This window comes from Nomascus leucogenys, chromosome 5, assembly GCF_006542625.1.
Source record: "Nomascus leucogenys isolate Asia chromosome 5, Asia_NLE_v1, whole genome shotgun sequence".
Taxonomy (NCBI): domain Eukaryota; kingdom Metazoa; phylum Chordata; class Mammalia; order Primates; family Hylobatidae; genus Nomascus; species Nomascus leucogenys.
In genome coordinates, this window is record NC_044385.1 from 1,456,095 (window position 1) to 1,482,084 (window position 25,990).

The 25,990-nt window shown below is 49.3% G+C and overlaps 1 protein-coding gene across 1 annotated transcript in view; it reads left to right on the forward strand.

Moving 5' to 3' along the window:
* The window catches only part of LOC101177335 (kinesin-like protein KIF28P), a 60,009-nt gene extending 36,751 nt beyond the window's left edge, over positions 1-23,258 (forward strand). The window contains 14 exon segments of the mRNA XM_030812899.1: positions 105-160; positions 162-233; positions 3,099-3,228; positions 4,442-4,586; positions 7,021-7,139; positions 8,024-8,131; positions 13,588-13,661; positions 13,663-13,857; positions 15,229-15,369; positions 16,721-16,887; positions 17,121-17,227; positions 17,476-17,602; positions 17,897-18,087; positions 22,171-23,258. Coding sequence (XP_030668759.1) covers positions 105-160; positions 162-233; positions 3,099-3,228; positions 4,442-4,586; positions 7,021-7,139; positions 8,024-8,131; positions 13,588-13,661; positions 13,663-13,857; positions 15,229-15,369; positions 16,721-16,887; positions 17,121-17,227; positions 17,476-17,602; positions 17,897-18,087; positions 22,171-22,323 — 1,785 coding nt within the window. The 3' untranslated portion in view covers positions 22,324-23,258.
* Positions 23,259-25,990: the final 2,732 nt, after the last annotated feature.

A 25,990-nucleotide genomic window follows, 5' to 3' on the forward strand; every position in this document is an offset into this window, starting at 1 on the left:
CCAGGCGGTTGACAAGGTGCACAGAGACGGGAAAGAAGTATTGCTCTCCCGGGTGGGCTGGTGCGGACTGCTGACGCCCACCCTCTCCACTTCTGCAGGAGCAGCAGATGATGACCTTCCCTCACCTTCTTAACGTCAACGAGGACCCTCAGCTCGCCGGGTTTCATTCAAGCTGGTACCCAGCCGGCCCCCTGCCCTCACCCTGCCCTCCCGCTGCGCCCGCCCCGCCCTTCCCCTGCCCTCCCCCCTGTCCCTGCCCTTCTCATGCTTCTTGCCCCACAGGCATGTTTTTCTTTCTCGTTTTTTAAATATTTTTCATTTTGGTAAAATATACATAAAGTTCATTTTAACCATTTTAAGAGTACAGCTCAGTGGCATTCAGTACATTCACACTGTGTGACCATCACCACCATCCATCTGCAGTACATTTTCATCTTCCCCGAGGAAACTCCGTACCCATGAAACGCGAGCTGCCCCTCCCCTTCCAGCGCGGCAGCCATGTCCCACCTTCTGTCTCTGTGCGTTTGACAGTGGGGGGACCTCAGGTAACCCCTCCCCCACCTTCTGTCTCTGTGCATTTGACAGTGGGGGGATCTCAGGTAACCCCTCCCCCACCTTCTGTCTCTGTGGATTTGACAGCGGGGGGACCTCAGGTAACCCCTCCCCCACGTTCTGTCTCTGTGCGTTTGACAGTGGGGGGACCTCAGGTAACCCCTCCCCCACCTTCTGTCTCTGGATTTGACAGTGGGGGGACCTCAAGTAACCCCTCCCCCTCCAGCGCGGCAGCCACTGTCCCACCTTCTGTCTCTGTGGATTTGACCATGGGGGGACCTCAGGTAAGGACCTTTTCATCCTTCTCTCACTGGCTTATGCCCTCAGCAGAATGTCCTCAAGGTGCATCCGTGTAGCTTGTGTGAGAATTTCCTTCCTCTTGAAGGCTGAAAAACATTCCCTCGGATGTATACAGCACGTTTCATTCATCTATTATCCTGGCATCGTTCTTGTTACATTTTTGTTTAGCAGTTTCTGCGGAGGGCATCAGCCGCTGAATCGTCTTCCTGACCTAAATGAGTGCTGAACAGGTTGGAACACAGCACCCAGAACTGCAGGAGCCCCTGGCTTCCCCTCCCCGACTGTGCACCCCCAGGACGGCCGCGAGGGCTCCGTGCGAGATGGCCGTGGGATGTGGGGATGTGGGGGGTGACATGTATGCACTCCTTGGGGTCAGTCACTACACAGAAACAGAGTTTCAAACACCAGAACCTCTCCCGCGGCCAGTATTCAGCGGGTCTCCTGAGGCCCAGACCTAATAGTGTCTTCCTCCAGAATGCTCATGGAAGAAGGTGGAACTTTAAAAAAGTTAGGAACTCCCCCCCCCTTCCCCCCACACACAAGGCAGAAAGAAAAGTATGTCTAAGTACCATTATGATTGAAAATCCCAATTGGAAAAATCCCTTCAGTACCATCCACTGTAGAGAAAATGTCACTTCCAACACATCAGACATGTTAACTTCTTATGGTCAAATTCTGAAAGTGTCTATTTTTAAAATAAATTATATCTTGATTCTTTTCAGGTTCATGTGACGCCCGTCGGGCTGCCTCAAATGCTATCGTGATTCAAGGTTTGGGGTGAGTTTGCATGAATCAGTGTCCTCGTCCAGCATTAGAGAATTGTGATTCCTCCATCTAGACATCTGCAGAGCCACACAGTCTGCAGGACAAGCAGGGACACTGCCCAGGTCTCCCCGGGCCACCTGCTCCAGGGCTGGTCTGAGAAAGCTGAGGGCAGGGCTTTCGTCCTCTGGCTGAAATCCAGGGTGCAGTGCCGGTTTGCTTCCTGGGCTCCAACCCTGGGAGAAAAGGGAAAGCTGGTTTCTAGATTCTGTGTAATAATTCTTCACAAACAGAAGTAAGTAGAGCTGGCCAGGAAACGAAGGGGGCTGAACGAACAAGCCCACCGGGCGTGGCCCAAACATAAGTGCATCCTTGGATCTCTCCTGGTGCTTGGAGCCCTGACCCACTGGACTACAGAAAGCCCAGGCTGTGGAGTGACCCCAAGGGCTCCCTCAGGAGGCCCCTGCAGGAGCCCTGGGAAACCCCTTGCCGGGCCTCACGCGGTCGAGAGCTGTCCCCAGCTCTGTGGCTGCCCTGCCTGGGAGGCCGCTGCTGGAGGGTCCTCCTCCTGCTTCCAGCTCTCCAGCTGGGAAGCACCATCACCTACGTCCTTCAGACAGATCACCCCTCCCCGTACAAAAGCCCACGGGCCGTCGTGGCGGGAGGGGTGCTGACCCAGGGGCCGGCTGGCCCTGCCTCGTCCTGCACTGCCAGCCTCCTTCTTGGGACCTCTCCCTGGGGATCCCCCTCAAGTCCAGACCACGTCCTCGGTCCAATGCACAGGTGCGTAAATGTCTGAACTCCAGTGATGAGGCCAAAACCTTTCCCACAGGACCCCTGGGCCCCATGCAAAAAAGGTTTGGATGCACATGGGTCTCCACATCCAGAACATTCCTTGATGGCCAAGGAGTGCAGGAACATGGAACATGCTAAGGCAGGGAGCCAGTCATTCAGGACACACAGATGACATCCGGTGTGGGGGAGCGGGGCGGGGAGGGGGGACGCCAACCTGACACGCCTGATGTCCAGCCCCAAATCTTACAAGGTCTGAATTTATACCGTGAGGGCGCAGAAACAGAAACGTACCTGGAGTAGGTGAGCTCGTTAAGAGTCGCCTCCCGAGTGTCTCTTCTGAAGCTTGCTTGCTGCCATTTTCCCACCACCCCATCCCACTAGCCTGGGAGCATGAGGACTCCAGTGTGGCCTTGGCCGGCTCCCCGCAGTGCTAGGCCCTCAGCTGGTGTTCATTCTGTTAATGAAGCCCTTGCCTGCTGTCTCCCAGCTCCCCGTGCTCCCCAAGGGCAGGGTCCTTCTGCGCCCGCTGCTGTCCCCATGCATCATGGGCCATAGCACACAGGAGGCCCCGAGATGCCACCTGCCATCCTCCGCAGCTGTAGATCTTCCCTCCTGTGCAAATGAGAAAGATCAGCCTACCTGCTCACGAAAACCACCATTTGCTGGGTGTCTTAGACTGACTCTTGTCTTCTTAGAATTTCAGATAAACACGCTTCCTTCACAAATGCCGATGGTAAAGTGATGGTCATTCCACACAGCAAATGCAAGGTTGCCGTTAACGGGGTGCCCATCACCACCAGGACAGAGCTGCAGCATTTGGTAAACTTCCCTGCGGGCTCACAGAATGTCCTAGGTCCCCAAGAGCTGGGAGGGGACAGTCATGTGAGGTGCCCACATCACAGATGTGACAGGATGGGGCTTTCACACCGGTTCCTCTGCCACCATGGCCTGGGGACGACATGGCACCGCTGCTGGAGGGACAGGCCTGCTCCTGACTCGCTATGTGGTCTTGGGAAAGTCACTTTACTCCTCTGACCTCACCTGGAAAACAAGGAGGCTGAACTAGTTGTCCTCCCAGGTCCCTTCCAGCTCTAACATTTTGTGCCATTTTAGATTTTTTTTTTTTTTTTTTTTGAGACGGAGTCTCGCTCTGTCGCCCAGGCTGGAATGCAGTGGCGCAATCTCGGCTCACTGCAAGCTCCGCCTCCCGGGTTCACGCCATTCTCCTGCCTCAGCCGCTCCGAGTAGCTGGGACTACAGGCGCCCGCCAACACGCCCGCCTAATTCTTTTGTAGTTTTAGTAGAGACGGGGTTTCACTGTGGTCTCAATCTCCTGACCTCGTGATCCGCCCGCCTCGGCCTCCCAAAGTGCTGGGATTACAAGCGTGAGCCACCGGATTTTTCTAAGAGCCTGTCACTGAGAGGGGTTGAACAGCGTCTTGCAAACATCGCTGCCTCTTCCTCTCCAGTCTGCCAACCCTGGGGCCCCTGCCAGCTTCCCAACAGCCCTCTCCCCTCCCTGGTGGCCAGAGCCTTTCAGACAGGACAGTCAAATGAGGATTGGCCACTCCCCTTTTGGAAAGGCCCCTCAGTGACCTCCCTCAGCCTCCTGTCCCTGGCCACACTGCCCTTCTTTCAGCAGCTGTCTCTGCCTCACCAAGACTTACCGCCCAGGAGGGCTTAGCTTGGGCATCACCCCTCGGAAGAGGCCGTCTGTAGCCTGCAGTCTGAGTTAGGACCTGGTGCCCCCTGCAGCCATGGCTGCACTTGCCCAGACCAGCCTGGAAACACGTGGAGGGAGGGCCTGGCTCTGGGTGGTCCCCACAGACCCCCCAGGGCTAAGGGAGTCACACCCTCAATGGGTGCGATGAAGGTGAACGCAGGAGCCAGAGGCCACCTCCTTCCTCTCTGGGTCTCTCCCTGTCTGGGGGATTCCTGTGGGAAGGACATTCCTCAGATCCTTCTCACTGGGGAGGTTCACCTCACCCTCCTTGGCCTCGAACCCCTCCTGAGCCCACCGTCTCCTCCCCAGGACCGCCTGATTTTGGGATCCAACAGCACCTACCCGTACGTGGGGTTTCCTTCGGAGCGGGGCAGTGAGGACTTCAGCAAGTTCCATTACGACTTCTTCCAGCTGGAGAGGGCGGCCGTGGAGGGAGTGAGCACAGACAAACTCGGTGAGCCCCCTCCTGACTGCCGGCCTCTCCCGTGTGCCGATCTGAGAGCAGCGATTTCACACTCTGTCTCTCTGCTTTCCTTAACAAAATCATCATTTGTTTTGTCAAAGTCTGATGTTTACAAAATTGAATTATGATTTCCATATAGAGTGAGCACACGTTCAACATTCAACTCGTTAAAGGTTCCCTGACGAATGAAGGTAAAGATGGTTCAAAGGGGTAGAGAAGAGAGTGGGGTACACAGCAAATGAGGGAAGAATGCTGAGCTAGAGAAGCCAGTTAGTGGCCTCCGGCCGCCCCCAGGGGCCTGCTGGGCCTGCAGAAGCAGTGGCCCAACTCAAGAGGGGCCGGCTGGGGCTGCTCTGGGCGGGAAATGCGTGGCCCAGAAGAACGTGCAGCCCGAGTCTTCTGAGACAGAATCTCCCCTTCTCCCCTGAACGCAGCCCCCGGCAGTATCCCACGCTGGCCGCCCGCCTCTGCCTGTCTCTGCTGGGGCTTTTGCACGCCTTCCCCGCCCCTCTCCCCGGCCCCGTATCACCGTGCTCCGGGCGGCTCCCCCAGAATCCAGGTGAGGCTGGAGCCCGCTGAGATCTCAGTGATGTGCGGGCTTCCTGGAGGGGCCCCATGCTTTGCTCAGCACCCGGACTCTGCCTAAACTCGCAGTCATGAAACCCCTGGTGGAAAGTGGGCAGATCCACCTGTGTGTATGCAAAAGAGTTCCTCCCTGTTCCCTACACCACAGTGTTTCTCTCAGAATTTCAGCAAAATAAATTGATTTGAAATTCACCTCCTTGCTCTTCTTCTGCTGAAGTTCTTGACTTTTAAAAACGAACCAGGCTGGGCGCGGTGGCTCATGCCTGTAATCCCAGCCCTTTGGAAGGCTGAGGCGGGCAGATCACGAGGTCAGGAGTTCGAGACCATCCTGGCTAACACAGTGAAACCCCGTCTCTACTAAAAATACAAAAAATTAGCTGGATGTGATGGCACGCACCTGTAGTCCCAGCTACTCGGGAGGCTGAGGCAGAATTGCCTGAACCTGGGAGGAGGAGGTTGCAATGTGCCGAGATCGTGCCACTGCACTCCAGCCTGGGTGAAAGAGCGAGACTCCATTTCAAAACAAAACAAAACAACGAACCAGCAAGACTCTGTCATACCAGGCCCGGAAAAGCCATCTGTTCATTGACTTGCTTTCAGAGGTTGACCGTGCCGCTGCCCTCGTGGCCCTGGTGGCTCCATGAAGCTGAACCAGCCCCAGACCCTGGCTCGGACCCTAGGGAAGACTTGGGTCCCCACCAAGCCAGCAGCTACGTGAGCAGTTTGGAGTCAGACCTCAGGGCCAAGGGCACTGTGTGCACCCACAGGCCAGGGGTCCCTAAGAGGTGAGATTTCCTGATTAGAGGCAGTACCAGCCTGGGTTTGGGAGGGAGATTGATCCTCCCATAATCTCCATGAGCCCCTCCTTCAAGCCACCCCAAGTATAAGAGAAGCACAGGTCGCTTGCTGTGCCAGCAGCAGCCTGAGGATACCTCCAGGCCTTCTGTCTAGCCAGCCGTGTCTCACCTAGCCCCACCCTTCTCCAGTCTGGAGCCACCTGGGGTCAAGGACCCTGAGACCAAGAATGGGAACTGGGGGCAGAGGACCTCCTGCCTGTGGCCAGGATTCATGGGTCGAGATAAGCAGCCACGTAAGGAGAAGCCAGGCAGTGTCATTTTCCTGTGTTTTTTTTTTTTTTTATATGCTTGTAATTTTAAAATGTAGATATTTGATGAACAGCTGAACGAATCGATGAACAAAAAAGCATACACATTTATTCACGGTTGCTGGGAGTGGTGTCTCGTGCCTGTAATCCTAGCACTTTGGGAGGCCACGGCAGGTGGATTGCTTGAACCTGGGAGTTCAAGACCAGCCTGGGAAACAAAGTGAGACCTCATCTCTACAAAATATTTTAAAAATTAGCCAGGCATGGTGGCTTGCACCTGTAGTCCCAGCTACTCAGCAGACTGAGATGGGAGGATTGCTTGAGTCTGGTAGGTGGAGGCTGCAATGAGCAGAGATCATGCCGCTGAACACTAGCCTGGATGACAGAGCAAGACAGCTGTCTAAAAAGAAAAAAAAAAGGGCCTGGCATGGTGGCTTATGCCTGTACACCTGTAATTCCAGCACTTTGGGAGGCTGAGGTGGGCAGATCACCTGAGGTCAGGAGTTCGAGACCAGCCTGGCCAATGTGGTGAAACCTCGTCTCTACTAAAAATACAAAAATTAGCCAGGTGTGGTGGTGCACACCTGTAATCCCAGCTACTCAGGAGGCTGAGGCAGGAGAATCGCTTCAACTCGGGAGGCGGAGCAACGAGAGTGAAACTCTGTCTCAAAAAAAAAAAAAAAATTCATGGCGGAACAAGTGACTGACTTTCACCTCCACTGTGATTGTTGCCAGGTGCTGCGGATGGTGGAGACGGCAAGACAGATCCCGGTGTCCTGGCTGTGTTCCAGGACTACATCAAACTGATGCTGCTGGTTGCAGAAGCAAATCAAATGAGTGAAGAGCTGAAGAAAGTAATTTAGCTAGAGCCAGGCGCTGGTATGCCAGGAGCAGAAAGGGCCTCAAGGCCTTGTGGGGCAGCGTTGCCTTCCCAAGGACTCTCAGGGAACTAGCGACAGAAGCCAGACTGCCCGGCCCAGTCCCAAGGACCATTCCTTTCACCAACAGCCTACCAGAGCCACCGGGATCCCAGACCAACTCTTGCTGGCCATGAGCAGGCCCTCCCAGATGGTCCTGGGATCTCTCCGGTGTAGGCGCCCTGATGGCTGCTGTGCCACAGAGACCACCTGGGCTGGGGACAGCTCCCTGGACACATGAGCTCCCATTGGCCGGAACCTTGTAAGAGATTCAATCAATTTGGTACGGACTCCAAGTGTTAGTTCCAGGAGAGAATGGAGAAAATCTGGTGCTCTGTCTTTCCTCTTAGTGGGAAATCCAAGGGGCAAGAGTGGGACATCTTAGAGAAAGTCTTATTCATTCATCATTTAGGAAGCCTGAGCGTGGGAGAATGAAAAATAAATTGCAAAGGTGGTATGAGCTGTGAATGTAGGATTTTCTTTTTCTTTCTTTTTTTTTTTGACAGGGTCTCAATCTCCCGCCCAGGCTGGAGTGCAGTGGTGCAATCATGGTTTACTGCAACCTCCACTTCCCGGGTTCAAGTGATCCTCCCACCTCTGCCTCCCAAGTAGCCGGGACTACAGGGATGCACTTCCACGCCCGGCTAATTGTTGTATTTTTAGTAGAGGTGGGGTTTTGCTATGTTGCCCAGGCTGGTCTTGAACTCCTGGGCTCAAGTGATCCACTTGCCTCAGCTTCCCAAAGTGCTGGGATTACAGGCATGAGGGACTGTGCCTGGCCGAGTGTACGATTATTTAGTGAGAAGTGTTTCTTTTACCAGGGACTGAACATGGAATCGAAGGTGAAGAATTTGGCATCGTCAGATTCCAGGGGCTATGACCTACAGAAGGAGGTCTTGGTGAAGGTGACCCACCACGGGTCTCACGAGGTGAGGCCCCACAGGGCCAGGACTCAGGAGGTGAGACTCCATGGGGACGGGACTCACGAGGTGAGGATCCACGGGGACGGGACTCACGAGGTGAGGCCCCACGGGGACGGGACTCAGGAGGTGAGACTCCACGGGGAGGGACTCAGGAGGTGAGGCCCACGGGGACGGGACTCACGAGGTGAGATCCACGGGGACGGGACCCAGGAGGTGAGGATCACAGGGACGTGACCCAGGAGGTGAGGATCCACTGGGACGGGACCCAGGAGGTGAGGATCCACTGGGACGTGACCTAGGAGGTGAGGATCCACGGGGATGGGACTCAGGAGGTGAGACTCCACGGGGACACAGGTTACCTTTACCAGCTGCAGCCTCCGGAGACCCCGTCAAGGGCAAAACGTATTCCAAGTATGAGCTGGAGCTCTGGGGAACAGGCGGATCCACTCTCCCGTTCCCTGTCCTGGACCCTCCCTCACAGCACCAGCTCCTGGGAGCATTCCTAACCTAGCCTGCGCTGAGCATCTGTTCATGCTGAGTATGACTCAAAGCTTTTGAGCCAGAAGGGAGCCTGAGAGTTTACGCAAGTGGTAGTGGTGTCTGTCCATGCACGTATGTGCATGTGTGTGTGCAAGTGTGTGTTTGTGTACACGTGCCCGTGAGAGCACAGACTGCCTTTCTGCAGCAATGAGAAAAGCCATCCTCCTAGGGACTCCGGAAAAGGCTGTTTCACCAACTCCACTGGCTGGACCTTACTATCAGGAGGTTCCATTTTAGAAGCTTAAGACCCTGTTTCCTCTCCCTCTGCCTCCAACGGAGGAAACAGAAATGCAGGCCCAACTTGCAGCACCCCTTGTGCACATCAGGCCCCTGGAGCAGCCCTCAGGCTTCCGGCTCCAGCACACTCATCAGTTGCCTTGCGAGACTGCGCCTCCGGCCCCCACCCCGGGCTGCTCTCTCCCTGCTCAGCAACTGAAGCTTCTCTGAATTTCACTTTTCTGCTCATCGCCCAAAAATTGCCAAAATGTTCTGGGCCAAGACCGATTTTTGTAAAGCTTTTAAAAATTGTGAAATGAGATAAGACTATAAGCATGTGTGTGCGTGCCATGTGGTTAGCACCTGTGCACCCACCACCTCATCCACGGGGTTTCGCCCTCCAGGTTCTGGGGCTGCCAAGGTCCTGCCCCAGGGAGGAAACCGAGCAAGGATCCTGGAGCCCAGCTCCTCAGAGACCGACCCCTTTCCTGCAGGTCTGTGTGATGTGGGGACGGTCTCCCGTGAGACCCTCACCCTGGGGAGTCAGCCTGGACTTCTCCGCCACGTTCCGTGAGGCCTTGGAGGGGACCCCTCAGAGTGTTTGTACTTTGCATTTTTTTCCAGCAAAGGCCACTGGGGCAAAGTGGCTCTGGTGCCCGATATTCCACGTGCCTCTTTCGGGCCACTTTCCCGTAGACTTTGGCTTGGCGGTTTCCTGTCTTGTCTGACCTTGTTTTAAGAAAATTTGTAATTCTAAAAAACCATTTTCCGTGCTATTCCATTTTGTATTATAGTCTAAGGCAGTTCGAAAAATAGCCTTTTAAACTGTTGCTAGCAGAAGGGTTACTGAGTGCACACGAAGGCACTCATGAGTGCCTGCCTGCCTGTCATTACCAGAAACAGGACAGGAGACGGTGTTCTCACACTCATCATCGGGAGAACTGTATGGGAGGGCTGAGGGCCTGGATTCATGCTGAAACGTCATTTTCCTTCAGCCCAGCATCCTGTCACTGGGACAGGTAGTGTCTGATAGGACTGCTTCTGCTTAAACACACCAGGTTCTCTTTTAGGGGGTCGTACAGTTTGGTTTTTTTCTATTTTTTTTCTCATGAAGATATGAATCTTACCAATCTGTCATCCTCAAGACTGTCCATTTTTACATTAAAACAAGTAAGATTAGGCCCAGCATGGTAGTTCGCATCTGTAATCCCAGGATTTGGGGAGGCCGAGGTGGGTGGATGGCTTGAGCTCAGGAGTTCGAGACCAGCTTGGCGAACATGGTGAAACCCCGTCTCTACAAAAAATACAAAATTAGCTGAGTATGGTGGTGAGCACCTGTAGTCCCCGCTACTGGGGAGGCTGAGGTAGGAGAATCACCTGAGCCTGAGGAGGTTGAGGCTACAGTGAGCTGTGATTATGCCACTACACTCCAGCCTGGGCAACACAGCAAGACCCTGTCTCAAAAAAACAAGTAAGCTTAGTGCCAGTGATCTGTCTTCAGATGAAGCCCTGCTTTCCTCAGGAGGCTTCTGGAAGGCTGCAGTCTGAGGGTCTCTTGTGACATGGTATGTAGATGGAGGCTTCTGGAAGGCTGTGGTCTGGGGGTCTCTTGTGACATGGTATGTAGATGGAGGCTTCTGGAAGGCTGTGGTCTGACGGTATCGTGACATGGTGTGTAGATGGAGGCTTCTGGAAGGCTGTAGTCTGAGAGTCTCCTGTGACACCGTGTGTAGATGGAGGCTTCTGGAAGGCTGTGGTCTGGGGGTCTCTTGTGACACGGTGTGTAGATGGAGGCTTCTGGAAGGCTGTGGTCTGGGGGTCTCTTGTGACACGGTGTGTAGATGGAGGCTTCTGGAAGGCTGTGGTCTGAGGGTCTCTTGTGACACGGTGTGTAGATGGAGGCTTCTGGAAGGCTGTGGTCTGGGGGTCTCTTGTGACACGGTGTGTAGATGGAGGCTTCTGGAAGGCTGTGGTCTGGAGGTCTGTTGTGACACGGTGTGTAGATGTCGGCAGTGCCTGTGAGACAGGCACTTCTGAAGACTAGAAGACCAGCAGAGACAGCTGTGGGTCCCAGCTAGAAACACAAATGGTACTTTGCGGCTGATCTTGTACGTGTTTACCTGTCCCCCCGCTGACCGTGTGGACGGTGACTGCTGCTGCGGCTCTCAGGGACGACGCAGTGTTGTGCAGCTGTTGGGAGTCACACATCATAGACAAGCTCACGAGCAGACCACGGCTGTGTGAGGGTTGGGGGGGTTTTGACCTGGAAATGCTGCCAGCTTGTGGTTACTTTTCAGCAGTATTCACCCAACAGCTGCTGGCTCTGGTGAGCAGCACATCCCGCCAGGGAACTCTGAGCCAGGTCTGCAGAGCCCACCTGGGAGCGGGCGGGAGTCACATGGGCTCGCAGCCTATCCCGGAACCTCGCCAACCTGTTTCCTCCTTAGGCCAAGGATGACATGCAATCTTAACTGACACCAGCCCTGTGGTCTGATATCCAGAGGTAATGAGGCAGCGAATTCATTTATTATTTAGATTCCCATGATCTTAGTTCCCTAAAGTCTTTAAGAAAAACCAGAATAAGCCAGTGCAGTGGCACACGCCTGCAGTCCAGCCCCTCAGAGGCTGAAGCAGGAGGCCCACCTGAGCCCAGGAGTTCAAGGCTGCAGTGAGCTGAGACTGGGCCACTGCACTCCAGCCTGGGTGACAGAGCAAGATCACGTCTTAAAAAGAAAAGAAAAACACAAACAGAAAAACCACAATGACTAGAACTCCTGTTGTTCCCTGCTGCCCCATTTTTTTTTTTTTGAGACAGTCTCACTCTGTCGTCCAGGCTGGAGTGCAGTGGCACGATCTCGGCTCCCTGCAAGCTCCATCTCCTGGGTTAAAGCGTTCTCCTGCCTCAACCTCCCAAGTAGCTGGGACTACAGGTGCCTGCCACCACGCCCGGCTAATTTTTTGTATTTTTGGTACAGACGGGGTTTCACTGTGTTGGCCAGGCTGGTCTCGATCTCCTGACCTCGTGATCCGCCTGCCTCAGCCTCCCAAAGTGCTGGGACTACAGGCGTGAGCCACCGCGCCCGGCCCCCACATTCTTTTTTTTTTTTTTTTTTTTTTTTTTTTTTTTTTTTTTTTTTTTTGAGACGGAGTCTCGCTCTGTCACCCAGGCTGGAGTGCAGTGGCCGATCTCGGCTCACTGCAAGCTCCGCCTCCCGGGTTCACGCCATTCTCCTGCCTCAGCCTCTTCCAGTAGCTGGGACTACAGGCGCCCGCCACCACGCCCGGCTAATTTTTTGTATTTTTAGTAGAGACGGGGTTTCACCGTGGTCTCGATGTCCTGACCTCGTGATCCGCCCGCCTCGGCCTCCCAAAGTGCTGGGATTACAAGCGTGAGCCACCGCGCCCGGCCAACATTCTTATTTAATGGTGGTGCCGCCTCTAGGAGAGCACTATGGTTCTTCACTGTGAGGCCAACAGAAAAAGATGCAATCTGTTTTCCAAGTCCCGGGAATGTCCTTTTTATGAAGAGACATCATACATAGAATGACTTATCTGTTGATTTTTGCTTTTGCTTTTCAAGTTGCCCAGAACAGGAGTTGCTACTTTAACCTGATATTTATGGTCTAAAAATGACCTACCTGGAATCCCTCTGGAATCCCTCATCCTGTGGCTTCAGGTTTGTCCCCTTTCCAGAGCCAGTGTTGACAGAGACCCTGTCTTCACCCAGTGAGGAGGAAGACAGCGGCAGGCTGTTGTCCTGGATCTGCTGCGCACTGGGTGTGAACCCCTGAACAAGGAAGGACGCCTGCTTGGGTCTCTGCAGAATGGAGCTTAGAATGCCTGCCATGCTGGGCTGGGAAGGCTGTGGGGAGTGTCTCCTGTGTGTGTGTGTCTGCCCGTGTGCACTCCAATCGTGGTGGAGGAGCCACTTCTCAGCTCTTCTCCAGACTAACTACCCCTGCATCATCTTCCATGGCTGCTGTTAATGAATGACCAGGCTCATTAAATGACACAAACTTACTACCTTATCATCGTTCTACACATGAGAAGTCGAAATTGGGTCTCACTGGGCTAAAAGCAAGGTGTTGACAGGGCTGTACTGCTTTCTGGGCCTGAGGAAGAGAATCTGTTTCCTGCACCTTTCCAGCTTTTAGAGGCCACCTCCCTCCATCTTCAAAGCCACCACATAGCCTCTCTCTGACCCCGCAGGCATTGTCATATCTCTTTCTGAATCTCTCTTCTGCCTCTCTCGGCCACACTGAAGACCCTTGTGATTTCATCGGGGCCACCTGGATACTCCAGGCTAATCTCCATATTTTAAGGTCAGCTGATGACAAACCTTCATTTCTGTTTGCCATAAAAGTAATATATTCACAGGTTCTGGGGATTAGGACGTGGGCATCTTTGAGGACCATTCTGCACACCATAAGCCCCAAACCTTCATTTCTCCTGAGAGGGTCTGTTTTCTACCCCCTTCATCATCTCCTCTAAGTCATTTCCTAGGCTCAAGCAATGGTGAAGTAACAGGTCCAGGAATGAATACGGTATTCTTGATGTCAGCAAAGCTAGGTTTGGAGAGAGTGGGATGTGGTCATGAGTACCCCAAACCCAGTCAATGGAGGGAGCGTGCTGGGAAAAATCAGAGTGATGAATTGTTAGAGCAGCAGATGAAATCAAATACTGGTGACCTACCTCTGTGTTTCCAGGTGTGGATATGGTCAAAAGCCAAGTTCATCAATAGGAAATTCCTAATGGAGGAACTTTACCAGCACTTTCTAGATGAACGGCCCTGTGGCTCAAGAAGACCACCCTTTCTGGGATCCTGGCGAGGTCGTCCACCTGGGCTCAGCTCACATCCGGCTCCAGTCGCTGGCCTACTGCATGAAGCTGGAGGAGCAAGTGGAGTTTCTGAACTGTGACGGGCTGGAGGAGGCGGTGCTGCGTGTCTGCATAGCACCCTGCTGCCTCACAGGACAGTGAGTGTCTCCCTCTCCCCCCTGCCTACTTCTGGGTCAGTCACACACAGAAAATCCAGAGCAGGCCTGAGTTCTCCTGACGGAGTGGTCAACTTGGTACCCTGAACAGGTCATTCATAAGACAAATGAAAGAGCTCATTCATTCACCATTTGGCCTCAACAAATTTGATTTTTGCTATCCCCTGGGGGACCTGAGGAATGAGGAGGACATCTAGCAGAGGCAGGTATAGTGGAAGGAGCCTTGGACAAAACCGAAAGAGCTGGGTGGGTTCCAAACAATGGACCCTCAGGAGAGAAGCCAAGTGGGTTGCGGGGCCTCCCCAGCCACACTCCCCTCCTGGCCTTGTGGGCCTGGCATCTGCCGCGTGGGATGCTTTCCCATGCTGAAGGCCCAACCTGCTTCAAGAGCCAGAAGTAGAAGCTGATTTTCCAGCTCAGCCCTTTTCTCAAGGTAGGGACTGTGAAGCCGACCTCACTCTGTGCTGTCACCTGACCTTTCTGTGGGCACAGGCTTTGTTTTGAGCTATCAGCGCTGTCCTAAACATTGCCTCATTACCCCCAACTGTCCTCTCTGGATACTCATCTGTCACAGGCAGTTTTTACAAAAGCAAAAGTCTTTTAGCAATCCTAAGCCGAGAGGCTGGCAGGGGCCTGGTCTGGGTGCCAGGCCCTTACAGGCACTCAGTGCAACCTTTCCATCTTTCTGAAGAAGAAATCAGCTCAAGAAGAGAACCTCAAGGTTCCATGACCAAGAAACCAAGCTGCCCAACAACTCACTGCCTTTACTCCAAGCAGCTCTCTGATCACTTGGCTACCTCGAGCTTCCGGGCTGCCCAGCAAGTTGTATTTCCTGTTGCAAATTAATGAATTTAATTTGAAAGGTTTCAGACTTTGTGAGGCTGGTTGATAGGACAGCAGTCCCTTGTTGGAAAGCTGTCCGAGTCAGTTTCTGAGCTTGTAGGCCTGGGGTTCTCTCTAGACTATAAAGAAACAAAGGAAAAGGAAGATGACAACCTGAGAGGCTGCATCTGGGCAGCCACTGGCTTTCCCACTCTGTCCCACAGGGAACCTACCTAAATCTTCAATGCAAGTTTAGCATCCACATCTGTGTGCATCTATCGCATGAGGCTGTTTATCTTCTTTTTTCCTCCAGGCAGGGAGATCCTTGAGAAGGCCTGATCTTACTTTGACGTGCCAGGGTAACGGGCTCTTGTTTCGTGTCTCTTGAATGCATGAATGAACTCTACTGATCCTGTCTTCAGTGAAATTAGCTCTCTCTTAAGGATTCTATTGAACCCCCTTAACATCACAATCTTAACTTGCTTGGACCCAGCCTAACCCGAGGTCAGCGTTCACCTCTTCCGTTTGTAGAACACATGGCGAGGAGGATGTGGTTACCGACCCTTTGGAGCTGCTGGGCAAGAGGATGGATTTTCAGATTCACATTGTCCGGTGCCTTGGCGTCAACTGGATGAAGGAAGATGCAAAGCGGGGCATTCAGATAGGGGATCAGCCTGCACCACGGAACAGAGCCACACACGCCACCTGCCGTGTGGACCCTGAGGGGGGCAGTCCAGTCTTTCTTCAAGTTTTAAAAATGAGCTTATCACAAAGTTTTCTTAAGTTTCTCTGTTTGACTTTAAGATGACTATTTCCTCATCTATTTAATAGAGGAAGTTTCTCTGTTTAACTTTAAAATGACTATTTTCCCTCACAGTTTCTCTGTCTAACTTTGAGACGACTATTTCCCATCTATTTATAGAGGGGCCACATGTCCCTCCAGGTCTCTGGCCTGTGGTCAGTGTGTACTGAACTTTTTACGGAACTGAAGCAGAAATTCTAATTATCAGAAAGAATATCCAGTAAAACCATGTTATCTAAGCAAAACAGTTTTTGGGTTTTAGTTGGAAACAGAAGGACTGTATTATGATATGGCAGAAGCACCAGATATGCTTAAACAAATTAGGCTAAAAGGATATTGAAAGATAAGGCAGGCCAGGTGCGGTGGTTCACGCCGGTAATCCCAGCACTTTGGGAGGCTGAGGCTGGCAGATCACTTGAGGTCAGGAGTTCAAGACCAGCCTGCCAACATGGTGAAACCCCGGCTCTACTAAAAGTAGAAAAATTTGCCAGGTGCGGTGGCATACGCCTGTAATCCCAGCTACTTGAGGAGGCAAAGGCAGGAGAATCGCTTGAACCCCAAAGGGAGAGGTTGCAGTGAGCCGAGATCACTCTAGCCTGGGCGACAGAGCGAGACTCCGTCTCAAAATAAATAAATAAATAAAGATAAGGCAATAAAGGGAGACTTTGAAGAACAAAAACCAAATCACCGCCTTACATGGAAAATTAACCATTTTTGATTATCTAAGTAGAAGGGATTTATTGAAACCTGTTTTGTTTGTTTTTGTTTTTGAGACAGAGTCTTGCTCTGTCGCCAGGCTGGATTGGAGTGCAGTGGAGTGGAGCGATCTCAGCTTACTGAAACCTCAGCCTCCTGAGTAGCTGGAACTACAGGCATGCACCACCACACCCACCTAATTTTTGTATTTTTTACAGAGATGGTGTTTTGCCATGTTGCCCAGGCTGGTGTCCAATTCCTGGGCTCAAGCAATCTGCCTGCCTCAGCCTCCCAAAATGCCGACATTACGGGCGTAAGCCATTGTGCCCAGCCTAGGCTTTTAAAAAAAATCATTATATAGTGATGATATCCACGTCGAATAAGATGTTGGAGCTGATAAACATGAGAATCAATCATAGGTCATCTTTTATCTGACACATGGGCTGTAAATCTTTGGCTTATCTGTCCCTTTTCTTTACAAATGTGTCCCTTCTGGTTTTAAATTATGTTTTATGTTTTTCTCAGGTACAGAATTTATGACCTTCCAAACACTATCTATACCAAACCTGCATGGAAAAGTGTGAATCCACAAATTGAAGAGACTGTCCAATCTGCAGCCTTAAGTGCATCTCAGGACTTTCCGAATTATTTGCAGACAAATGCCCTTATTGTTGACCTATGGGGCCTTCAAGGTACCTTGCTTACTTATGCTTTCATCAGACATGCCATACATTCAGGGCTGCAGAAGGGGTAGAGGAGCGAGGCAGTCCGGGTCCTAACAGCGGTGGGCCGGAGCCATCTCTTCCCCTGGGCCTCTGGGTTCTCATCCAGCAGGGTGGTTATATGCTTTAACAACTTCTCACATGACACTGGAGCTGGGCGACTGGGATGTTTCTTTCTTTGACTGTGTCTCTCCCCACTACAGAAGGCTGCGCTGAGCTGAGCTGCTCCCAGCTGGGCCTCATGGTCACAGGTGAAGGCCACATCCTGGTAGACACCAAGAAAATTTCCACTGTGAAGGATACAAGCCAGGTGTGTACATAGGACATTAAAATGGGCATCCCAGGTGGCTAGAAAATCTCTGATGACAGCTGCTTGACGTTCCTTCCCCCTTAACAAACGTTTTCTTTATTTACTCCTGTGTACCCTGAGGGGCTTAAACTCTGCTCACCAAACACACACTCCCACCCCATTTGATTTTCCCATGGTACAAACATTGCCAGTATCAAAGAATATGCAGATGATACAACAAAAGACGAAACTGACATGTTTTCTCGTAGGCAGCCTCAAACCAGATACCAGAACTTTATCTGAAGCTGCTCAAGCTAGAGCAGGACCATTAACAGAGCCTGAGAGAGGAGAACGTGCTTCTCAAAGCATCACTTGCGGAAATTGCTTCTGGTCAAGGTGAGAGACTGCTCCAGTCTTGGCTGTGTAGCTTATCCCTAGACTCCTACATTTGGGATGTGTATTTGTCTTTTAAGAAACAAACTTTTAAATGAGTTAATTCATATCTTGTTTCATAAACAAAAAATGCTGGACATTTCTTCCGCCCTGTGAGATTTCCCCTTTCCCTTGGATGGATCCAAACTGGTGCCTGATAAATGCTCATGTAGTAGAATGCCACCAAAATAAATAAATATAGAGATGCCCAAAGAAAGAGATACATAAGTCCATATTACCTTTTTCTTCCCACCTCAGCCCAGAAGCCTTCCAACACTCTGAAGATCAGCGGGATGACTGCGCAACTGCCATCCGCCAGGGAGATGAGCCAAATGTGCACACAGCAAGCTGGCTCTGACCAAGAGACTGCCAAGGCTCTGAAGGTGTTCTACCAACGCATGAACACGGCCAGAGGGCAGCTTTTCAGACTCAGACGGTACCAACCTCTTGTAAGTAACCGGAATCCTGGGAGCTCACAGAATTTCTTTCCATCCAATGTAGACATTTGATGTAACTGTATCTCCTGAGCTCGAAGACGTGTATGCAGAAGCAGAAGAGCAGGGTGAGGAGGCCTTGCTTGACCTGCTCTGTGAGCGCGAATCTACTGCCCTCTCAGGCCGCCATCCGTCTCTGCTCTGACCTTTTTATTTTAGTGCACATCCGGCTGGCTCCACGCAACCATGGTCACTGCACGATTGATGTCCATTCACTTTACAATACAATATACAGACTACCCTGTTTGGTTTATCATTATAAAACCAAATGTAATTCATCATATTAAGAGATTATAAGATAAAATAATTTGATGACTTCAACAGATGCAGAAACAGATGTGATCAAATTAAACATCCTATGACAATAAAAATTCTTGGCAAACTAGGAATAAAATGGACATTCCTTAATCTGATAAAGGCAATCTTAAACACACAGTGGGCACAATGCTTAGTGATGAATGACTGAAAGCTTTTCCTTTCAGATCGGGAGGTCAGGGACGCCAGCTTTCTTGACCTCTGTCCTTTAGGTTCCAGCCAATGCAGTAAGGCAAGAAATACAAAGTATGATTGGAAAGGAAAGAAAAGTAATTACAATAATAGCATACACTTATGTAACACTTACTAAGTGCTTTACATTTACTGACTCAATTCTCACAGCAACCCTATGAGGCAGGTACTATTATTGACCTTATTTTACAGTTCATGGAACGTGTCTAAAGACACATCACTCATGTGTGGCAGGGCTGAGGTCCAGACCCTGCCGGTGCTGTTCCCCAGTCTATACTCTCCCACCACACTGCGCTGCCTCTAGTATTATCCCAGATGACCTGCTTGTATAGACAGAAAATCCCCAAGAATTTATAAATGAATTACAAAGTTGCTGGATACAAAAATCAAGATTTAAAAATTAACTGTATTTGAATATAACAGCAGCAAGCAGAAAATTATTTTTAAAATAAAAGACACCATTGATAATTGCATCAAATATATGGAATACTTAGGCCTATAGCTGACATAAAATATGTAAGAGTTCTATGGAGAAAATTTTAAAACTTATTTGAGAGATGTTTAAAAGGATATAGATAGAGAAATTGCCACCACTCCATGGTTTGGAAGATTTGTTATTATACATTTGTCAACTCTCCCCCAAGAATCAGTGTAATGGTAATTCCAATCAAATGTAATAGAACTTAACAAGATAATTCTAAAATTTGCATGGAATTGCAAAAGCAAAAACTAGCCAAGATGAGACCAGACCCAAGCACAAGACAGAAAGACTTGCCCTACCTGATATCAACACTTCATTTTAATGCCTCTGTAACAGAGGCAGTAAGGTGAGGTGTTGGCCCAAAGATAGATAAATAACCAAAGAAAAAGAATAGAAGGCTCAGAAACAGATTTATTCAGGACTACAGACTTGATATACAACCAAGTGGAACTGCAAATAAATGTGGCAAGGATTGACTTTTCAATAAACAGCGCTGGGGAATTAGGAATATGTATGGGGAAAAATGAAACTGGATCCCTATCTAAAACTACCCCAGAAATCAATTTCAGGTGAGAATTAAAGAGCTTAGTGTGGAGGGCACAACCCTAATGCTTTTATTTATTTATTTAAATATTTTAAAAATAGAGATGGGGTCTTGTTATGTTGCCCAGGCTGGTCTCGAACTCCTAGCTTCAAGCAATCCTCCAGCCTCAGCCTCCCAAAGTCCTGGAATTACAGGCATAAGCCACCATGCCCTGCCTCTAATGCTTTCAGAAGATACTTCAGGGGACTGTCTTTACGACCTCATGGTGGAAAAGGATTTCTTATGCATTACACACACACACACACACATGCACATCCCTAGCTTTAAAGAGGGAGACTGATAAATTCAGCTAAATTAAAATAGTGAACTTTGGTCCATCAAAAGACACCAAAATGAAAAAGCCAGAAGGAATGGGAAAAGTTCTTTGCAACACATTTAATATATAATGGACTAATATCCAAAATAAATAACTACTACTAACCAAAAAGAAAAATAGACAACCTGATAGGAAAAAAAAATGGTCAAAAGATTTGAACAGGAACTTCACAAAAGAGGAAATTAAAAATGCCAATAAATATATGGAAAAGTGCTTAATTGCATTAATAGTTTGGGAAATACTAATTGATACCACAATGAGATACCATTATTAACCTTCCATACTGGCAAAAATTAAAAAGACTGACAATATCAAGTTTTGGTGAAGATATGAAGTAACAGAAACTGTCGTGTGGCTGAGAGGAGTATAAATTGGTACAACCATTTAAAAATTATTTGGCATTTACTTAAAAGTTGAAAATACTAGAACCTAGAAGCCTGCAATTCAACTTTCCTTCCTTCACGGGTGAACTGGTTCTGCAGAGAATTAAGCCCTAATGCCTCAGGCAGAGGTTCTCAAAGTGTGCCCTATGGCCTAGCAGCTTCAGCAGCATCTAGGAGCTTGTCAGAAATGCAAATTCCAGGGCCCCACCCCAGACCTACTGAATCAGAATCTCTGGGTGTGAGGCCTAGTAACATGTGTTTCAACAAACCCTCTCCGTGATTCTGCCTTCAAGTTTGAGAACCTACTGCACTGAGGCATCTGACCTATGAAATAAGCTAACTCTGTCATACATGTCTAGGATGGCACTAGTTACACATCATTCTTGAAAGAACTGAGAAAACAGTTATTCAAATCACTTCCGTTCTGTGGTTCAGATGAGGGGCCAGTTGAAAAACACTACAGAAATCTTAGTTGATGTGCACTGCTGTTCATAAAACCCTCTTCCATAGTAGCCCCAAACTGGAAACATCCCTAATATATGTTCACCGAAGACGGGTAAATTTTGGCCCCCTCTGTGCTGTGTAACACTACATTGCCATGAAAGTGAACAACAGCCACAGGCAACAAGAATAGTCTTCCAATAGTGATGGAAACCAAGTTACGAAAGATGACATCCAGTATGATTCTATAAACATTCAAAGAGGGCAAAATTTATTGTTTAGGGATATACTCTAGGTGGCAAAACTACTGAGAAAGGCAAGAAAACAGTGACCACACAAGTCAGGCTGGCAGTTGCTTCTGGGACAGGAAGAAGGTGACAGGAGGAGTTCCAGGCAGTGGGCTCTCTAGAGCAGGTGTGTTCACTTTAGGCCTGTCAATACATTTAGGGTACTTTTCCGTTCTACGTATCTCACAATAAAAAAGAATAACTGCTTAAATGAAAGACACCATAAACAAACTTTCAAATAAACCACAGCCTGGAAAATATATTAGTATTATTTAGCAAGCATTAGTATGCAGAAGACAATTACTTTTAAGATTAAAAAAAGATAGTATGTTGGAAAGCACATTAGAAAAAAATCGGCAAAGGATTTGAACAGGCATTTCACTAATACTCAGGGAAACAGAAACTGAATCCCAGTGCCACTCTCTGCCGTTCTCAATTTCAGCCAGTGCGGTACCATCTCCTCCACCATATCACACTCCTCCCTCCACCATATCACACTACCTGCTCTCTGCTGTTCTCAATTTCAGCCAGTGCGGTACCATCTCCTCCACCATATCACACTACCTGCTCTCTGCTGTTCTCAATTTCAGCCAGTGCGGTACCATCTCCTCCACCACTTGTCTCCAGGACTCTGCCCCAGGGCATTCCTAGTTCTCAGGGGTACTTGCCTCCACAGTTAGGGGAAGCATCGGCAAAACCCTACCACTGGGAGAGCTCCTACACCCACTGGCTCCTCAAGACTCCTTTAATACTCCTTTGACAGTATTGAAACACTATGTAAGTAACATTCCAATTGAAAATATTTGAATTATCTTGCCAGTTTTCCCTACTGGCAGTAACTTAGGGTCATCCGAAACAAAGCTGCTCCTAGGTGACTTACTGCCTCTGCTAGCAGCTTTCAAAAGCAGTTTTCTATCCCAAAGGGGAACTTAATGGGCACCCCACTCATATATACACAATATTTTTTACTCTGATGACATGAAGTCTATCACTATAATTTTTTTCACTTTTTTTTTTAGGAAGATGATCAAATGCTTCGACCGTTCGTATACCAACGGTCACAGATGTTTAAGGATTTGGGGGATCTACCTGAGTCCAGCTTGTGGAAACTGAAAAATGACATTGCTCTTATAGTGAAAAAGAAGAAAGAATATTTATTGCATATCAAATAGTGAAGATACATCAACTGAACACTGAAGATATTCAAGCCTCGAGATGTGGAGATGATTTGTGTAGCTAACAAGCTTACCTCATTTCCCAATTACTTTACCTATTTCTTCTACCAGTTTTAAGCAAAACTCTCCTTCCGCGTGATTGTAAATCATCTCTATAAGCTAAAGGCTGCTTGAATGGCCCTGCGTTCCTGACGCATGGGGGGAACCACACACACTGGGGTCTATTTGAGGTTGGAGGGTGGGAGGAGGGAGAGGGTGAACGATTAGCACTTGGAGTTCTGGGATCAGACTGCCTAGGGTTGAATCCTGGTTAAGTCCATCACCTGTCAACTGCAGGATTTGGGGCCACTGACTTCCCCTCTCTCTAAGCCTCTCTTTCCTCACCTGTTTTATGGGAAGGATAACAGTATTTACTGCAAATGGTTAATGAACATAAAGCACTTAGAACAGTGCCTGACACACAGACGTGATTGATAAGCATTCACCATTAATATTTTTACCGTAAACTGTTCAAAACTTCAAATGAAGCTCTTCTATTTCTATTTCTTGCTGTCAGACCTACAGACAATCGTTATTTCACGTCTCTCGTTTTGTATCTTTCTCTGAACAAGTTTGAATTCTACCTCCACTTAGCTTCCTCTTCTCATAGGTTTATCTGAAATACTGTTATGTTCAATTTTTTCAGCAGCAGGAGTGCCCATATGATGGGACCTTTTCAGTGTAGGGTCTGCGGTTCAGGGATTATAACTGTTAGTGAAAAAATCTACTAGGAGTTAGTCTATCTTGAAGCCAACCTTGATTCCACAAATTGACTGATGGGTCTTAGTCAAGGATATGATAAAAAGCTCAACACCACGGATCATTAGAGAAATGCAAACCCAAACCACAATGAGACACCATCTCACACCAGTCAGAATGGCTATTATTAAAAAGTCAAAAAGTAAAAGATGCTAGGCTGGACATGGTGGCTCACACCTGTAATCCCAGCACTTTGGGAGGCTGAGGCAGGTGGATCACCTGAGGTCAGGGGTTCGAGACCAGCCTGACCAATATGGAGAAACTCCAACTCTACTAAAAATATAAAATTAGCCAGGCATGGTGGTGTATGCCTGTAATCCCAGCTATTCGGGAGGCTGAGGCAGGAGAATCGCTTGAACCCTGGAGGCAGAGGTTGTGGTGAGCCAAGATCGCGCCATTGCATTCCAGCCCAGGCAACAAAAGCAAAACTCCATCTCAAAAAACAAACAAAAAACAGATGCTGGCGAGGTTGCAGGGAAAAAGGAATGCTTACACACTGTTGGTGAAAGTGGAAATTAGTTCAACCGTCGTGGAAAACAGTGTGGTTCTTCCTCAAAGACTGAAAAACAAATACCTTCTGAGCCAGCAGCCCCATTACTGGGTAGATACCCAAAGGAATATAACTTGTTCTGTTATAAAGACACACGTGTATGTTCATTGCAGCACTATTCACAATAGCAAAGACATGGAATCAACCTAAAAGACCATCAATAGTAGACTGGATAAAGAAGATGTGGTAGATATACACCATGGAATGCCACGTAGCCATAAAAAGAATGAGATCATGTCCTTCGCAGGAACATGGATGGTGCTGGAGGTCATTATCCTCAGCAAACTAATGCAAGAACAGAAAACCAAATACCACATGTTCTCACCTATAAGTGGGAGCTAAGTGATGCGAACACATGGACACATAGAGGAGAACACCACACACTGGGGCCTCTCAGAGGGTGGAGAGTGGGTGGAAGGAGAGGGTCAGGAAAACTAACCAATGGGTACTAGGCTTAATACCTGGGTGACAAAATAATCTGTACGACAAACCCCCATGTCACTTTACCTATATAACAAACCTGCACATATACCCTGGAACTTAAAAAGTTAAAAAAAAAAAAAAAAAAAAAGAAACCTTTGTGGCCAAAGACAGACTACTTCTTCTTCTTCTTCTTTTTTTTTTTTTTTTTTGAGATGGAGTCTTGTTCTGTCACCCAGGCTGGAGTGCAGTGGCGTGATCTCAGCACACTGCAACCTCTACCTTCTGGGTTCAAGCAATTCTCCTGCCTCAGCCTCCTTGAGTAGCTGGGATTACAAGGCACCTGCCACCAGGCCCAGCTAATTTTTGTATTTTTAGTAGAGACGAGGTTTCACCATGTTGGCCAGGCTGGTCTCAAACTCCTGACTTCAAGTGATCCACCCGCCTTGGCCTCCCAAAGTCCTAGGATTACAGGTATGAGCCACCGTGCCCAGCCCAAAGACAGACTTCTAATAACAACAGTAGTGATAATGTTGAAACTTAGTAAGTGCTTACACCATGTGCCAGGCACTAATCCAAGTGCTAAACATGTTAGCTCATTTAATTCTCACAATAATTCGATGAGGTTGAGTAACGTGCCCAGGCCACTGTAAGCACGGAGGCTGATGCCAGAGCCTGCATTCCTAACCGTGATGGCCTGCTACCTGACGGTGCAGGACTGTCCCTGGGAGTCCTGGCTGATATGCAGAAAAAATCAGGAAGGAGAAAATAAGCGGTGACAACCTCAATCCTTGCTCCCTAAAATATGAAGTTAAGGAAGGTCAAATAGGATGACGCTGCAGCTGCACTGGCAGGAGGGGCCGTCAAGGGCTCCAAAGGGAAGCTCTAGAAAGACAAGGGAATCTGGGCTAGTGATTTCAGCTGAAGAGCAGGGTCCGGGGATTCGTAAGGGAGGCATGGGTATTGCTTGCAGCTCAGGTCCTGACCACATACACAAGTGAACTAAAAAAACTGCTGTAACCCTGGAGCCCAAGTGTGGAGCACCTCGTGGTGACAGCCAGGACAGGGCCAGCAAAGGCATCACAGAATCCTGGGAAGACTCTGTCAGTGAGACCCAGTAACAGCAGAGGCTAGGCAGACTCCGGTCCTCTTGGCCTGGCCGGAGCAGGAATGGCTTCTGTCTCTTGAACTGAGCCTCAACGTTTTGGACAATTAGCAGTTTACTCGCCTGAGGTGAGTCATATACTTTCAGCAAATGGGAGCAGGCAGAACCTTGGGGGATTAAAAGGAAAATCAGGATGAGACACACATGTACCTCAAGCCAGAGAACAGGGTCACACTGCTACCTTCAGAATCAGAGTCAAAGCTCGAGCATACATTGCAAAGCTAGAAACAGGGACAGGATATGTAGCTTCACCCAGCGGTTCCCAAATGCGTATCAGAAACACAGAGGCTCCGACCTCCCGACCTCCTGAACGCAAGCTGCTGGAGGCACTGAGGAACCTGTTACTGTTTTGTGATTCAGGTGTGCAGCTAGTCGTGGGCTCTATTGCTCCTGTACTGCTTTCTAATTTCAGAGCCGATAAAACCTTTTCTAAGGTCCCACAAGTTAGGGCACAGCTGAGGATCTGTATCTTGTGATGACCAGGCCAGGACAGAGGAAGGAGAGTTGGAGGGGGGCAATACTACCACCAAGAACCCTCTCTTCGAGTTAGATACGCCCCCTTCTTCTTACAGGCCTCTTCGAGTTAGATACCCCCCCTTCTTCTTACAGGCAGACAGAAGGGTCTCCCAAGACGAATAATATTCCTAAATATTTTATGTTCCTCACTTTTTAGCAGAAATTCCATAGAGGAGTGGCTGTCTTGTTTAGGTAATGAACAACATGATTGCTAT